The sequence below is a fragment of the Anopheles cruzii genome, chromosome 3 (assembly GCF_943734635.1).
Source record: "Anopheles cruzii chromosome 3, idAnoCruzAS_RS32_06, whole genome shotgun sequence".
NCBI lineage: Eukaryota > Metazoa > Arthropoda > Insecta > Diptera > Culicidae > Anopheles > Anopheles cruzii.
The window spans coordinates 71,282,164-71,299,739 of record NC_069145.1 but is presented as its reverse complement, the minus strand read 5'-3'; the positions used below and the strand labels follow the sequence as shown (position 1 = coordinate 71,299,739).

Genomic DNA, 17,576 nt, shown 5'->3' with positions numbered 1-17,576 from the left:
TTACGCAATACGACGCCAATTCCAATGCTGGGGTCGTCACATTTTATTGGCCAAATGGCGAAGCGAAGTGACAATCAGTTTACAACCTAATACCACCATTCGGCTGAAGAAAACTGAAAACTTCATCTCTTCAGCGGACAGCAGGACACCAGGGATCTTTTCGGCACGGAACGCTGGCGCAACGACGGTCCGAAGTAGAGGTGCTGAAATGTAATAAATAAATTCCGAAAGCAAACGCCTGGCTCTGGCTCCGGCTCCGGGCATCTCAATTTGCCTCTTGCGCGCGCGATACGACGGACGGGCGACCGTGCATCCTTCACCGAAATGTGGAACACGAAGTGGCGCCACGGAGCCTAACGGAGCCACAAAGGGTCCGTGGCGAGCGTGGCGCGTAAACCGTCATCGGTTGGAACCGTTCCAAAAGCAGCTGCTCGTTTCGGAGCCGAAAAACGCGCCAGTGCCAGTGAACTAATAAATTATCGTTATTTAGTTTGGCCGCCAGATTTGGGTTTGGAGCAGTCGAGCAGCATATTCATTCATCCGTTCACAGCCGCCGTCGGCACCATTCTGCACCAGTCATCGAGATTATTTATAATGTTGCTTACCGTTGTAGCCGTTTCGCAACCGAGATTCGTGCTGAAATTGATTACCAAGGTCTCGCCAACGGACCATTTCAGCACCAGGATAGTGAACGGCTCATATGCCGCTTCGAAAGAAGCTCCAGGGCTTGATTGCAATCAACTGCAAGGCTAAAGAGGATGCACTCGGCTGCACTCGGCTGCACTCGCGGCGGCAATTGTGTTGTGGAAGGCACAAAGCAATAAAGTGAGATTCTCACGGGTGACGCAGCACCCGGAACACTTCGATTTGCGTTTTTAAGCTTCAAGTTTCAATTTGACTAAGCTCGCTCGTCTCGCTCATCGGACCCCAGATTTCGTTCGAAACCCGCTTTGATCAGCAAACTAATGGAACTTTCCAAGCCGGCCCTTCCCGGACCGAAACTATGCGTAGACACAAGCGGCAACCGTGGCTCAGTAGCTAAATTGAAATTGGATCATTGAAATTGAAGGCCCCGACGGATCGGTACGAGATTGTTTATCTTTGCTTTGCCATCCGTGCTGCCGACCGCATCACCGAGAGCGGGAGACCCTTCGGTAGTATGCAAAACTTTCGCTCCACGCAGTGGCAGAAAAACCGGAAAATCTTCGGAAGCCCCGGCGGAGGAGAACAGAGCTTGGCCGTTTCGCGTCGGTCGGTCGGACGACGACGGTGACGATCGCTCGGCCTGCCCGGCGGGAAACAATCTGAAATTGGAAATCTTAACGATCCCGGGGTCGCTGAACAATAAATCGGTCGTCAGCCCCGGGTTCAAAATAATCCCCAGAGCTGAGGTTTGAGAATCCGGCCTGGTCCTTTTTTCAGACCATCCCTTCCCGCCCCGGGCGGGGTCAGAGCGCGAACAACCCTATCAACCCGACGGGTTTACAGTTCAACCCTGCCGTGGGATGGAATTATTAATTTGGCCAATTTGCTTCACAGTCCTGGGCCACTCGTAGCAGCGGATTGCTGAGTGACCGCAGCTGGGCTGGATGAAAAAAATTGTGGTCGAAAAATTAATCACAATTGGCTTATGCTCTGATTTGTGGGCACACACGTTATACGGATTAACCGATATGGTTTGTGTGATGAGTTTCCACAAACGTCACGGCAACTAGTGTTGCATAATTAATTATTTTATGCTCGGCAGAGGCCGGTTTTGAATAATGGAAACCCAATTTGGATGCATACGCAACACACAAAGGATCGATAATTGGTTCGAACACGGCCCACTCTGGAGGTCTCACAGGAGAGGCACCAAATGTCCTCTGTATTTAAATGGTTTAACCATTTAATAACAGAAGATCCGCAATTACCAAAAGGACACACAGCCTTGACAGTAAGAATAGTTTTTGAGTTCTCTGAAATGTTAAACTTCACGTCGTCGCCTTTACCGATGCAACGTCACGCAATGTGCTGGGCGATGAAACTGAATTTATTTAATTACGTTTAATTCTATTGCTTTCTGATGACCGGACCGGAACAGCCCGATAGAACCATCGTCCTTTCCTTCGGGCTGGCGATTCCAACGGAGCATAAAATCGCAATCCCATCATCGTAAGACCACGTATCTGTTGCTTCCAAGAGGTCACATTTAATATTGCATTCCAGTTTATGCAAATTGCAGCTGCAGACAGTCATCAGTCGTGAGGCTCCAGAGAGAGCCCGTTCCATCCTATCAATCACCCGAGAGGAATCTACACACACGAGTAATTTCATTACAAAAACAGGTCTCTCCATCATCCGACGCGCCGAGCGTGTGCAACCTCCGGGCCCACAGGACCGAATTTATACACAATAATCACTTAAGGATATGGAATTTTAATGGTCCATGTCTAAGCCTGTGTACGGGCAAACTCTCCACCCAGGCCTGGCCGGTGCTGGAACGGACACATTCGCAAAATGGTTTGCAAACGCCCCAGTCCGGACCTAGTGCACTTCGCCCCCGGAACCCGGGAACGATGGATGAATATGTCCGTATCTAATTGAACGTAGCGTGTGCGGATGTAAACACGACCCTGTGTGTGTGTGTGTCTGTGAGTACAAGTTGTAAATTACGCCCTGGCGCTTGCCAGGATGCCGGATCCCTGTACTGGATCCGAAGCAGTCGACGATCGCGTTCCGTGTGTGTGGCTTCAAAATCCTGTCGAGCGAGTTTCTTTAACGTTGTTAAAGCGTGCTACATGGCAGCGGCAGCATTCGCTGAAATCCATTGCCCCGCATCCCACCCAGCTGGGGCGGTGCTGTGGGCGCGCGGTGGTATTGCATGTTTTTCAAAACCCTCTTCAAATTCCTCCTCCGTGTGTGGCCCGAGGCTGTCTTCGTCTCCGCCACAGACGTTGCGGTTGTACCGAGGGCTGTCGACGGCAGATGAACGCACGGCCCAGGACCACAGGAGCAGTAGGATGATTTAAAATTTATTTCCAAATACTCCGGAACGAAGCCCGGCCCAGCCGGCGGCCGGAGCAGAACCGGTGGATGATGCTGATCTTGGCGTTTACGTTCAGCCCGGTCCTGTCCGGGCCTGGCTGTCGGTTACGGTTACGGTATTTTCGGAGCAGCCCATCAGGAGAGCCTCTCGAGGCCAAACAGGAGGCGAAAAAAATGGACAACATTAAGCGCTGCTCTTCCCCGAGACGCAGTAAATCTTCCCGGAAATCCCGTCCACGATCACCTTTTGCACATTCTCACGAGACCCACGAGGTGGAACGTCGCGTCTCGCGGGAGAAAGTGTCCAATATCGTTAAATTTTTGAAGACAATCTCCCATGTTGCCCCATGCCCATAAGCAAGTTGTTGAAGAAATTACGAACCCGGCCACGGTCGTGTACGCCGCCTGACGTGATAAATGTCAGAGTACAACGACTTTCGGAGCCCATGGTCATGGTGGCAAAAATGTCCCCGTCAGAGGAACCCAAGATGGAAGATGCTAACTCATCGACGCGTCTGCTTGCACCGGGCCAGGCGCGGTCGGGTTGAGGCGACCGCCACGGGAACGTATTTAATTTATCCAATTTAACACACACAATCCCGACAGTGTTCACCGGAGTTCACCGTTCACCGGGAGAGCATAACTTGTTCTTCCCACATCCCCAAAACGGCGGGGAGGCCAAAGGAAAGGAGTGAATATTTCATTAAATTCCGGCCACCGCGCCCAAATGGGAGGGAAGTTATTTATTTTGAAATAACTCACCGGCGCTCCTGGCGTGGCCGGGGGTCGTCCTGGCGCACAACAAATACCCTTAATCAGCTCCGAGTGGGAAGGCCGTGGAATTATATCACCCGAAGGGTCCTGCCGTTTGTCGCTTGTCATTTCGCAATGAGAATTCCGAAGGTATGCAGAGCGACACATACGCACACCCGCTCTCTCTCTACCTCCTCCTTTCCTGATGTTGGTTCTAATTTTTGTGTCATCGTTGAAGTGTCACAATTAAAGGGCACACCAGTCGGAAAAGCGGGTTTATGATGAATGTTTAATAACCGTTTTAGGCACAGCACTCGGTTTGTGGGTAAAAGTTAATCAACGCTGAAAGTAGCTGCAAGTACCTCAATCGGATCCAACGCACCGTGGCATTAGAAAGGATGGATTAAAGATGTCAAGCATCCTTTAAGCTTTCGTGACGCAAATATTCTTATAAAAATGTTTGGCTTTAGCCGCAAATATCTTCAATTTAATTAATTATAACTCAAGTGATCGATTTAATCAAATGAAGGATCGAATGACCCAATTAAAAGTAGCGCGAAGGACTTTGCTCGAAGCCTTCTAATAACTTCCAATATGTAAAGTTTTCGGATACTCATGCTACCGAGTAGAGTAGCTGAAAAAGAGCGATTTACACCGATGGGAACATATGAAAGGATTCGAATCTTACCTTACATATCATTCTCAACGCCATTTTTCCTCCAAAATATGGAAAAATGGCCAAGTAATCGTAACTAGCAAAGTTCAGTGAAGCATAAAAAGTTCGCTTCACACTCTTCTCGCGCTTTGAGCCGTTCGCAATCCCAGGTACGACGAACAGCATTTAACGCACAATGTCCCCAAAACCGCCAATGTCAGCCGCAAACTTTGCTTGCTTGCAACCCAAAAGCCGGCTCAACCGCGACCCGGCATCCTTGCGAATGTCGCCGTAGCTTTGCGACTCACCAAACCAACAGTTCTTGCGATGGAGACGTTTCCGGAGCGCTCTCCGTTCCGTTGGTGAAAAGTAAACTTTGCACAGAAAACTTCGCGCAAAGATGAGGTCCCCCCGGCCGGGTCACACGTCCTCTTGTCTAACATATGCGGGCGATCAAAAGCGGGCCGTGAAACTTTTCCTCGGAAAGTTCTGTGAACCCTGCACTCCGAGGTGAACCGAGGTAATGTTGATGAAACCGCGTACTTGTGTTATGACGCCACAAACTTGCACGAAACGCAATGCCAGACGCAGGATAGCGTTTTCCTGTGAGTCCTCGGCACAAGTGGCACAGTGTTGCTGCGTGCCGCGCGGATGCGGTACAAATTGTGGGATAGTGCAACTTGCAACGAACCGGAACTCGTGTCAGTGAAGTGAAGCTGCACTTAATTAACTTAGCGTTACTGTGCGCACGTTGGCTTCCGATGTGTGGCCGCCGACACAGTACTGTGACCCCGCAGAGCCAACCGCAGAGAGAAGCAAGAGAGACAATTAGCGAATCTTTGTAATGGACACTCCTTGCTCTGTAATGGCTAATTTACTGGATTGCTTCATCGCCTTTCCGTGGTCCCTCGACGGCCGACGGTCGGCGGACACTGTCGTGGCTTTAGGGAGGGCTAAATAAATTTACACTCATTTTCATTAGCACCGCAATTAAGGAAATCCTTGCCGGCCGGCCAAATTAAACCCGAGCCAATTAGCTTATGAAATATTGAACGGCGCCCTCAAAGGCCATCTGTTTTGCAAGGGGATCTCTGGGGGGATCGCTTATGAAATTCACGATTGAAATTCATACTTTAACCGCACTTTGTGAATAATAACCCCCAAAGATCCGGTTCTTTAAAAGACTGCATCCGAGTGGTGCCAGCATTCGCCACCGGAACTGTCGGTTCTTTGCGAACTCAATGCTGGAGAGTGTTGTGAAATAATGTGAAACTAAATATCGCATTCCGCGCGCAACTCGTTCGCGTCGGCGTATCGCAATGTTCCCTGCAGACGGGACACGATCATAACTTCCGCTGGCTAAGCCTTTGCACACAAAAAACCGGATGCCACATGCAACCGTAAAATCATTTACACGCCCAACTAATGACCCATTAACTCGCGCACCGGAAGCTACCGTTAATTGCACCTTGCTCTGGCCTCGAGCACCGGGTGGCAAGAGAAAAATGGTACTTGTTTTATGTGTTGGACACCGTTTTTTCCCCCTACTAACCGGTGCTGCGAAATCGTCATCGCCCGGATGTCCCGTCGCCCGGTGCGCTGTGCTGAATCTGGCGCTTTGACATGTTCTGGCGCGCGACTCATTACGTTCCCGTGCCGACCGTTCCGGCCATTGGTCACGTTTTAATGAACCAATTCGTTCCCAGGGCTTCGCGAGCGCGAGCCGTCATTTGGGAGAATGAAAATGCATTTTTTTTTTACTGCTACTTTGCGGCCACCAACGATACTTTTGTTCCATTATTCATTGGAAAAGTGTTTTCGATTCGATTGGCCGCCCATTTTCGGAATCGGAATAAACAACGAAAGCCCCATCGCGGTTCGCTGTGGTTTCATTGTTTCACGTGAAAGCTTTTATTATTGCAAATTGGCCTTTTATGATCGGAAAAGGCTTTTTCAGTTCGACCAATTTAATTGCCCGCATTTTTGCTTTATTCTGCTATTTGAATACCTTTACCTTTTACTATTTGAATACCTTTATAATCCTTTGCTTCAATTTGTTCCACTCGGAGCTTTAAGCAAACCGATCTGCAGACAAGCCATTCAATTTACAGCAGCCACGCCAACTTAAAGTTCAAAATGCCGTTCGTTAAAAGCCCCCCGAAAAAAATAGAACCGGAAGCTATCTTCAAAATAATTGTATCGAGAGCTGATTGGCAGCAGAATTGGAAGCGGGAAAAATTCTGCCTTCTGGCGCTCTCCGTGCGCCGAATGATTAACAGTAACATCATCCCGTAGCTGTCCGTGCCACAATCCAATTGATTTTCGTTTCCCCGGCAGAGAGCCTGTCACTACCCTGTGCCGGATACGGAAACGGAAGCCGTAAAACCTTATCATTGCTCGAATCATAAAACAAACAATGGCCATAAACCCGGAAACAGACCCTCGGGCTCGGGTCAGTACGGCTGAGGCGGATGGCGGCTCACCCCAATCACCGATTTCATCCATCAAACTGTAAACAGCGCGGGCTCGAGAGGCTGGCTGGCGGACGGCAGTGCTACATGGCGCATTTATGTTCATTTTACAATTTTCTTTTTCCAAAATTGAATCGGCACGCGATCCCGGGGGCGCGATTATTTTGCCCGGCCCGGCCGGACAAGGAAATGAAAATGGTTGTAGTGACGGTTGATGGAATGTGCGGTGCTCATAAAATATGGAACTGTGCCCGCCCCAGCCGGATTGTTTAAAGTGCAATGGAATTGAAAATTCTGTTCCGAGTAAGAACCAAAAGCACTTTGTAGTGGCACTTTTGCGAGCAAGGCAGCAATTTCAACGCCCATTTGTACCATTTGGCTTAGCGTTCGAATCAGAAATTAAATCCATTCGTCCATTCGCTCGGCGGCTCGGCACTTTTCCATCAATTTGATTATTTCACTAGCAAAATCAATAACTGAAAAACTCCTTAACCCGTCTCTCGCTTAGAATGTGGACACAACCGTTTTTCCCTTCTCCGTTCTCCTTTTCTTCCCCGCTCACCCCAGGCCCCGCAGTCCGGTGGCCACGAGTTTAACGAACTTAACGGGAAAATCGAATAAAAAGCAACCCGCCACTTTCGCTCGACCGAAACCACAAAGGTAAAGCTGTCATAATCGAGTTGAAAACAAGTAAAAAGTTATCCTCTGCCTTGGCCCGGGCAGAGCAGGGCGGTCCAGGGTGGTCGATGCTGAGCTCCCTGGAGTTCGCCGTTCCGCCTGGAGTTGACCTAGTCCCCGTCCCGTCTACGACACCCCGTACGGGGTAAAACACGAGCACGCGGCAAACAAATGACGCTGCACCACAAAAACGGGGCGGCAGAGAAAACTTCTACTGCGCCATAGACACCCGCACCAAGGCACACACACACCTTAGCTGGAAGCTCCATAAATTGCACTTTTGCACGCCACAGTTGTTCCGGGTGTCCGGATGTTGGGATCGTTTCACCACCGCCATTGGGATACCACCCCCCAATGGACTGAAAGAGGGAGCATTCATTGCTCCCATTTCGGCCGGGCCTCAACTTTGAAAACTGGGCTTCCCGAATCACTCGCCAGGACTGGCCGACAAACTGACTCTTGTCCGCACACCGCCACAGCTCCCTCTCGACGGCGCATTAGAACGCTTCACTTTGCAACTTCTTTTCAACCATTTCACCGCCTCGCTTATCCGGTGACCCCCAACGTTTAGACAGAAAAGCGTTCCGAAACGGCCACTCCAACCGGGGGCAATGGGCAGTGGCAGTGGACGAAAACTGCATTATGCTACCCAAGAAGTACGGTGCACCATCACCCCACACGGCTGGTTCGAAAAGCCATCCAAAACGTGGTCGGAACGTTAGCCGATGGTCTTCACCCTGGCGCTTTGCTTGTCCTTTTCCGCTTCGCATCGACCGTCGACGGCTCCGCAGCAGGAAGTAGAGTTTGGTGTCACTTATTCACTGATTTTCTGTTGCGTTTCGCTTTCGCATATCTCCTTGCCATCATCCTAACTTCCGTTTTCAGTTCCGCTGCGCCATCCTCGCCAACCTATTTCGCTTCTGTTTTCTTCACTTAGAGCAGCTCTTTAATTTAAGCTCTTTAACACGCTATGTCCACATCCTCCTGTTTCCTGTGTCTGTCCTTAGTTTCTTCCCTCCCTCGTAGCTAGTTCATCAACAACAAAAAAGAATCGAACCGGAACGCGGCCCCGTCACCGTACCGAGCACGTACTGACTGTTTTTTTCTCGCTGTTGTCTCCCCTTTTTTATGTTTTGTGCACTGGTGCACACACTCACACAGGCGGTTGGCGGACGAGGATGACGAACTGTCCGAGGTGCAACCGGACGCGGTGCCGCCGGAGGTGCGCGAGTGGCTGGCGTCCACCTTCACCCGCCAGCTGGCGACGACGCGGAAGAAGTCGGACGAGAAGCCCAAGTTCCGCTCGGTGGCGCACGCCATCCGGGCCGGCATCTTCGTCGATCGGATCTATCGGCGGGTCTCCAGCACCGCCCTGATGCAATTTCCGCCCGAAGTCGTCCGCGTGCTTAAGGTGAGTAACGGAGCATCATTTACCCTTCCAGGGTGGCCTCACGATATCCATTTCCGAGTTCGGTTCGGCGGACAATCAATTCGACCACACTGGAAGAATGCTATTCGCTGTGAAAGGATGCACCGGGGAGCGTCCAGTAAAGTAGCGTCCACTGTTTCGTGGGGCGTCTCCACATCCGCGTTTCAGTGTCCACGAACACGACACTTTGTCATCGTGCGGGCGCTCTCGGACCTTGGTCCTCGGGCTCGGTATACAAAGTCGCGTCCACTTTCTTTCCTATCGATTGAAACCCAATCAGTTAGAGCGCCGGTCATAAATAGAAACTTAATCGAAAGAAATAACAAATCGTCGCATGGCCGTCGCGAGTTTCATTCTTATCAGTTTCACACTTTATTACAATATCACTTTTATTCCAGATACTCTTTTTTACCGTTCTCCTCTCCCCGGTCGCGATACAGTAGAGCTTGGTCGTGCAAGCGGGAAGAGGCTTGGCGCGCCACAGTGTTTACCTTGCTCAGTGGTAGATTTTTATAAACATTTTTTGGGAACTTTTGTTGAGTAATTTTTAAAGAACGTTGCCATAAAGGTACAAATAATGTAGCCAAATGTTGGATCTGCTCTCCCGAAACGGTTGGCCAGATGTTGGTTTTCGGCCGTAATGTTTGCATATTTCGTATCGCTTCATGCGTCTCTTTCGACGCCGAACACTGAACAAACACCTGGCCATGGTCATCGCCACCGCCGCCGCCGCAAGCAGTAACGCCGTAACATGGTATATATTATCTTCCTTCAAATGCTGAATCTGTCCGCCCGTTTTCGCTTTATATTATTCGCTCGGTGCCTTCCTTTCCGACACTGCCAACATGAACCATATGAAGACTGACTCTGACGGTACACGCTTTATACAGGTTGGTTACAAAATCGGTTCACACACCGGCTGGTGGGTTTGCATGGATAAACTAACATACACCGACGGTACAGAATCAATAATATCTCGCAGACCTTCGCTTCCGAACGGTCGTCGGTTTCATTCGCCTATCTACAGAGTTTGGTACCGGTACCGCCATTAATTACCCAACGCTCCTCAATCCCTCGTCAGTTGTACAAATACACCGCGCCAGAAGCAAACACATACAGTAAACGATAAAAATACAATCCGGTCCTGTCCGTGCCACGGAGTGGACCCGCATACTGGGGCCGTGCTCGCGGATGTGCGCTCGATTTACAATCGTTTGACAACACATCGCCGACCCGTCTCTCTCGCTGCGAATACTTTCGTTTCTAATGTACAGTTCTCCTATTTTTTGTTCGATGGCCCCACCACACCTTCGCTACTAGAGCTACTGGAGGTCCTGTTGCCCGCGAATGTCCGCTTGTTTTGGGCGGGGGTGCTGTTCTATAAAATGAGTTGTGCTTCGATTGTTTGTTTTTATTTGGCCCTTCTCCGCTCCGTATGAATCTTACAGTTTCGTAGTGCCCTCGAGCTACTCTTTTTACACTAATACGATTCGATCGACCTTCGATCTCAGAAACACATCCGTAAAAGATTCGTGTGCCCACCAACACCACCACCACCACCACCTTTGGCCGGGAAGCGAACGATGACCCTGGCGGCGGCGACGGTCTCGTATCCGCAGGAAGCGCCGCTCCGTGCCGATTACGGCAATCGGTGGCCGGCCGGCCGGTTGTTGGCAGTGGAAGATCATTCATTCACGCCCATCATTTGCGCTCCTTCAGGCGCAACTTCAGTCCCTGCCGCCTGACCACGAGTCACAGATTCGAGGCGGTTCGCTTCGACGAGGCAGTGTTGTGTTCTGTTTGGGCGGGAAAGAGACGAAACAAACAGAGAAAAACAGAGCAATCCCAACCCGGACAGTGGCTTTCGGGCAGCCGGCGGGTTTCGTTTTGCTTTCCGCTAACTGCGACAGCAACAGCAACACGAGAGAGTGAGCGCAAATCGGCACGGCCTTTTTATTTCGGTTAGAGCGGTTAGTTCAACATCCAATCCATCGGCGGGACAGGGTGCGATCCACGATCACTGACTAACCCACTAACCTTTCGAGTCGAGAAGCCGCTGCCGTTTCGCTTCCGAGGCGCTACTGTACAGGCTGTTGAAGCCGGGCGACGAGCTGCGATCGCCGAACCCGGTGCTGTTCTCCTGCTCCTCCAGAAACCGGTCCATGTGATCGGTCAGCCCCGGGTGTAGGTTGTACTTTTTCTTCTCCAACCGCGCCTTGCTGGCGAACACGTCGTGCCGTTCCGTTTTCTTCCACAGATAGTAGAACTGCACCAGCTCGCCGACCGATCGCGTGCGGACCTGCGGAAGCGTCGGAGAGCGGTGCGCGTTAGCCCAGCCATTGTGTCTCCGTCCCCCGGTGCCCCGATCTCACCTTCGTCTGTTGGATCATGTGAAAGTCCTTCCCGTGGACGCGCAGGCCGTTTTCAAAGTTTCGACACTCCTCCTCGGACCAGATGCTCATCTGCTGTTCCGGTGCCGGCACGGCATTGTTGCTGATGCGCCGCCGGCGCAACGCTTCGTCCACGTTGTGGCCACACTGCTGCAGCAGGTACAGCGACTGCTCGTCGTCCCGTAGGTGGCTCCCGAGCGGTATCGAGTACACGCTGTTGTTGGTCTGCGAGTCGGAGCTGCCCTTCTGTGCGCCAGCGCCACCGGTTCCCCCACCGGGGGCACCGGTGATCTTCACCAGGTAGTCCTCGATCTCCTGCTCGTTCAGCATGGTCGGGTTCCAGAGCAGTTTGTCCTCGTTCTCGTACGGCAGCGCGTCATCGTACCGGCACAGGCCCTCCGGTATGACCGCCTGGAAGTCGCTCCCCACCATTATCGTCTTCTTCACCTCCTCGTCCGGTATGTAGTCACCGTCCTCCTCGTCTTCGCTCTGCGCCTGGGAATCATCTGAGGGGACACAACGGACCGTTAGGAGTCACCGTTTTAGCCCCACGGATCGCTCCGACGCCCAACACTCACTGATCGGTTCGAACAGTCGCCGCAGCTCCGACGGCTCCTCACCGTCGTCCTCTTCGTCCTCCTCGTCGTCCTCGTAATACTGTGCCCCGGTCGGGGTTTCCGATTGTGCCACCCGACGGCCCCCGTCCACCTCGCGGCCCTCACTGTAGCCATCCTCTCGGCCGCTGGCCGCTCGCTCATCCTCATTATCGCCCGGCTCTTCATCGTCGTCGTCCTCTTCGTCTTCGTCCTCGTCCGGACGCGGTGGACTGCTGGCCACGGTGGACTGTTTCTCCCGGTCCTCAGCCGGCGCTTCCTCACCGGAAGCAGCCGCCAGTGGCTGCTGCGGAACGGGTTCCTCCGCCGGTTGTACCTTCTCTTCGGCCGACTTTGGTTCTTCCGCCACCGTCCGACTGCTGACCGTGTCCGGGTCTTCTGTTGAGGCCTTCGGAGGTTCGGAATCCGTGGCGGATGGTGTGTCGTCCCTTTGTCGCTCCTCTGCTGCTGCTGCTGCTGCTGCTGCTGCCGCTGCTGGTGGTTGGTCTTGCTCGTCTTTGGTTGTCGGTGTCCGGCACCTCTCGTCCGCTTCTTTGCTCGCTGCTGCTGCCGGTTGCTGCTCCTCCTCGGCAGGCATATTTGTGATTCCTTGGGCGAGGAGGGAAAGAATAGGTTCCAATTTACACGCCTTCGACATTCCGTTCGGCCCTTGCCCGATCTGACCCTCTACCCTCTCTATTTCTCTCTCTCTATCTACTCCCCAGACCCTCGACGACTGGTCGTTCGACGTGTTTGCGCTGGCCGAGGCCGGCAACTGCCAGCCGGTCAAGTACCTGGGCTACGACCTGCTGAACCGCTACGGAATGATCCACAAGTTCAAGGTGCCACCGTCGACTCTCGAAACGTTCCTGACGCGCATCGAGGAAGGCTACTGCCGGTTCCGGAACCCGTACCACAACAACCTGCACGCAGCGGACGTCGCACAAACCGTACACCACGTGCTCTGCCAGACCGGCCTGATGCACTGGCTGACGGACCTGGAGATATTCGCCACGCTGCTGGCGGCCCTCATCCACGACTACGAGCACACGGGGACGACGAACAACTTCCACGTCATGTCCGGCTCGGACACGGCCATGCTGTACAACGATCGGGCCGTGCTGGAGAACCACCACATCAGCGCGGCGTTCCGCGTGCTCAAGGAGGACGAGTGCAACGTGCTGCAGAACCTGTCGCGGGACGAGTACCGCGAGCTGCGCACCCTCATCATCGACATGGTCCTGGCGACCGACATGTCCTTCCACTTCCAGCAGCTGAAGAACATGCGCAACCTGCTGACGCTGGCCGAACCGCAGGTGGACAAGTCGAAGGCCCTGTCGCTGGTGCTGCACTGTTGTGATATCTCGCACCCGGCCAAGCGCTGGGACATCCATCACAAGTGGACGATGCTGCTGCTGGAGGAGTTCTTCCGCCAGGGCGACCTCGAGCGCGAGCTCGGCCTCCCGTTCAGCCCGCTGTGCGACCGCAACAACACGCTGGTGGCCGAGTCGCAGATCGGTTTCATCGAGTTCATCGTCGAACCGAGCATGACCGTATGCGCCGACATGCTCGAGATCGTGCTCGCCCCGATCGCACCGATCACGTGCAATAGCAACGCCCCGGCGGCGGCGGCCACCGGAGGCACCACCACCACGTCTAGCGGCAACAATAATAATACCAACAGCAACAACAACAACAACAATAATGTTAATAATAATACCAACGTCAACAATAATAGTAGCATTAAAAGTACTACCAATACTCTTAGCGTACCGAGCAACAATACGAACAACAATGAAGCAATAAGTAGTGCGGAGGGTGGCGAGGCCCCGGCCAAGCCGGCGGGTGGCGAAGCAGGTTCCGAAGGAGGCCCGAGCGGTGCCGGTACATCGGCGACGGCCAAGAACGGGGCGGTGGATCCGAACGAGAAGCCGAACCGCTTCAAAATACGCAAACCCTGGGTGACCTGTCTGGCGGAGAACAAGAAAATCTGGAAGGAGCAGGCCGTACGCGGTAGGTGGCCACGGGAGATTGTGGGTTACTTCCTCTTTTCCTAATCCGTAACATTCATCCACAGATGCCGAGGCGAGGGCAGCGGCAGCGGCCGCTGAAGCAGCAGCCGCAGCAGCAGCAGCAGCGGAGGCCACAAACGAATCTACCGAAGAAGGAGCGGAAGCCGCAGACGGGGCGGCTGCGGAAGCAAACTAAGATTAGCGACCCACCACCATCACAGCGAGAGTGGCGCGAGGTCATCCGGAGGGCTGCAACGTGATTTGAAAACGGCGATAGAAGTCGACGACACAGAAAAAGAAAAGGAACAACCAAGATGATAGTAAAATAAATTAAACTTTAGCGCAACCCATTAGAGCCCTCGTAGCAAAGAAAACTAGGAACTAATCACTGCTGATGACAAAACTGAGAACAAAAAGGAAAAGGAAGCAAATAGTGAATACTAAGTAGGAGCGCAGAAATGAAGAGAGAGGGGAAAAACGAGTAGAGTGTAAATGTAACCTAGAGAATCAACTTTACCAAACACAAGTAAATAGTGAGTACGACAACCCGACAACACAAAAAGAGCGCAACAACTGACAACACAAACTGGCCGGCAGCAACGCAAACACGCGATGGAAGATTGCGAAACCAAATAGGGAACACAATTGGATGGGTCAAATGGGTAGTCAAAAGTGGCACCGCACGACAAAATTTAAGCCAAGACCGAAACAGAGAGAGAGCCAAACCCGTGACAGGTGAAAGGCGAATAGGAAGAGCGAACAAATATTTACACAGCAAATGTCTCTATTTCTACAACTGTTTACACGGAACGGGTGAAGAAGCAGCGCGTAACCAGCATCACCGCTCACTAACCGGCCACCGGCGTGTTTCCTTTAAGTTTATTGTCCTTACAGTCTCAAGCTTGACGGCAATCACAGACGGGGACGGGGACGGAGAATTAGCTGAAGCGAGCTGAACCTGCGTGGCTTTGGTTAATGCGTGGCCCCATATTTTGAACCATTTGTTCCGCCAAATGAAAACAACGCTCTGATTACAGACAATCAATGCGTGTTGCCGTTTGAAGTTTGTGTCAACTTCGACCGCTTTTATGTGTTACCCGCAAACCCTGAACAAGGACATGGGCGAGTCAGCAGTAGTGTAGAGTAGTAGAAGCCATGCACAGCCGTGTTTTGTCAACTCCAATAATGCTTTGGCCGCACACACATCACACGCAGAGATCGGTAGCAACGAGAGCACATGCTGGAGGCATTTTAGGAACGTGTATTTCGTATAACGAAACCAATCCTTCGACAGTAGACAGCATAGCATCACTCACTGTGTCACGAGGGGGGAGACATCCATCCACTAGGGACCGCTGACCCGCGCGCCACCGCCATAGATAGCAGCTACTTTTTACTCCGTCTACAGCAAGGAGCAGCAGAGAAAAACCATCCCGTGGACGATGCAGCGAGTGTTTTATTTTTATACGAAACCTTTTGAATCGGCCGCGTGTGGGCGAATTTTCTTCTCCAGCACCCCCCCTCTTCATAACTCGCTCGCGGGACACGGAACCTTTTGTATCCAAAAAACCTGAACCAGCAAAGCGCGATGCGGCATAGCGGCACATTTTCTAACCAACGCGCGGCATTGGTCCGCGACGAGCAGGAAGCGTGCGTTCCTTCCTTGAACTTGAACGGCCTTCGAAGAAACACAAACTGTTACACAACTAATCTTAGCAAATTGGCACTACTAACCAAAACCAAGAAATAGTCTTCAAATAATTTACCGATTACCGAGTAGCGAATAAATGGAACGGACAACTAGAAGAAGAAGAGAAACACACTCTAATCGTAACACTAGACTCGTTAGCCAGCCAAGCCGAGCCGACGACGACGTGGCGTTATTATGGCCTGTACCCCCGTACCTCGTAGAATGAGCAATGCACAGAACAAATCGTTGTTGATCCTCTATCGCCCAGAACCAGAGTTTATCCTATTCGCGGGGACCGCGGGATCGGCGAGACGCGCTCTGCTGGTTCCAGGGGTCCGCTCCACTCGCCGCTCTACTCTACCATTTTTGGACAAATTGTTGATGCTAGTAAATACTGTTTATAAAAGTTTCGATATCTTCAGAGTCACTCTTCGTTTACCAACTCTATCTCGCGTTCGTTCCTATAGTTCTCCTTGATCTTTGAGATAACCACTAAGAAACAAAATTACCCAAATCCTACACCACACACACACACACAACTGTGAATTGCACAAATGAAGATTTATGAAATAAATTAATATAAAAGCGCAAACTCTTGCACCTTTGAGAGAAAGAGAGAGAGAGAGACACATCAAAGCCAGTGAATAAAGAGAATACAAACGAAATCCTATATCTCTAACAAGCATGTCCCCTTCGCGGATTAATACACCCGGATGAAAGGCAGAACAGTATCACGTGCGTAGGCTAGTCGGCCCTTGCAGCAGGTTATGGTTTGTGGACAAACCCAACCCCGTTGTGTTCTGCACGGGTTTGGAGAGTTCTGAGCACTTTCATTTTTGCTCATTACAATTCTTTTTTCGAACGGTTCGAGCCGCGTCTTATCAACACGCGTTGTGTTTACGAACACGCTAAAATTACGAAACACCGGCAAGGTTGCCACCACGGATCCACGGTACCAGACCCTAGACCTCTCACTATCAACGACGGGAATAGGGGATGAGCATAATTCAGATTACGCACACATAGTTCACGAAGCATACCTTCAACGGTTTCTTGCCTGGGCCGGCGCTAGGATTCTTATCGGTTGGTCGACGCCGCAAGTTTTTTCGATCGACGGGACACGCGACAGGTTTAAATACGGTTCCGGTGCACGATCATGACCACCAGTCCCGAACCGTCCGCCGGTCGATCACGTAAGCCTCGTTAGCACCGTTGTCAGCGCACACCATCGTCATGAAGTGGCTGTTCCTGTTGAGCTTCCTGCTGTGCGCTATGTTAGCCGCGGCCGGCAAGTACAGCTGTCCCGCCTGTCCGGCCAACTATCTGCCGGTTTGCGGAACCGACGGCAAAACCTACTCGAACGAGTGTGCGCTCGAGTGTACGGTTGGGCCAGCGGTGAAAGTGGCCCGCTCCGGATCGTGCTAGCGATGGCACACCAACCGGACCGGACAGCCAGGACCAAGTGGTTGGCGGTGGGAACGTGCAACTCGCAACCGCTTGGAGGCGCGTTAGGTTTAGTGACAGTTTAATAGTTTTATCCTTCGGAATAAAATGATGTGTGTATAATAAAGGCATTGGTAACTGGCTGGCTGTTGCTTTTGAATTTTAGAATGATTCCGTTGCCTACTAAGTTGTTAACTAGTCTCGTAAGCTGTAATTAGTGTTACGCGAAGCGCGGACTTAGAGGGTCATCCCCGCAAAGGTCATCTGATTGACCGAAGCCCGAAGCATTGCGGAAGAAGAAACATCAGATAACGGAGGCACTCTGGCCGTGTCCTCGCCGTAGCGTGAATGTTTAAACTAAGTACTCGTCTCATACCGATATGCCCCAGGCTGGCTCTGTGCGCGACTCTATGGAAATGTAAATTGCAAACCTAA

At 51.9% G+C, this 17,576-nt stretch overlaps 2 protein-coding genes across 2 annotated transcripts in view; both read left to right on the top strand.

Moving 5' to 3' along the window:
• The window catches only part of LOC128273591 (dual specificity calcium/calmodulin-dependent 3',5'-cyclic nucleotide phosphodiesterase 1-like), a 54,657-nt gene extending 39,179 nt beyond the window's left edge, over positions 1 to 15,478 (top strand). The window contains exons 6-8 of the mRNA XM_053011594.1: positions 8,746 to 8,995; positions 12,722 to 14,009; positions 14,074 to 15,478. Coding sequence (XP_052867554.1) covers positions 8,746 to 8,995; positions 12,722 to 14,009; positions 14,074 to 14,204 — 1,669 coding nt within the window. The 3' untranslated portion in view covers positions 14,205 to 15,478. The remainder of the gene's footprint in view (positions 1 to 8,745; positions 8,996 to 12,721; positions 14,010 to 14,073) is intronic.
• Positions 15,479 to 16,844: 1,366 nt separating this feature from the next.
• On the top strand, positions 16,845 to 17,314 carry LOC128273536 (trypsin inhibitor ClTI-1-like). Its single transcript, XM_053011527.1, has one exon. The coding sequence runs from the start codon at positions 16,932 to 16,934 to the stop codon at positions 17,121 to 17,123; it is 192 nt and encodes a 63-aa protein (XP_052867487.1). The 5' UTR covers positions 16,845 to 16,931; the 3' UTR covers positions 17,124 to 17,314.
• The last annotated feature ends 262 nt before the right edge of the window (positions 17,315 to 17,576 follow it).

Bases quoted from the DNA above. Each gene is read 5' to 3' on its own strand.
- LOC128273536 (XM_053011527.1), top strand. From the start codon at position 16,932: ATGAAGTGGCTGTTCCTGTTGAGCTTCCTGCTGTGCGCTATGTTAGCC.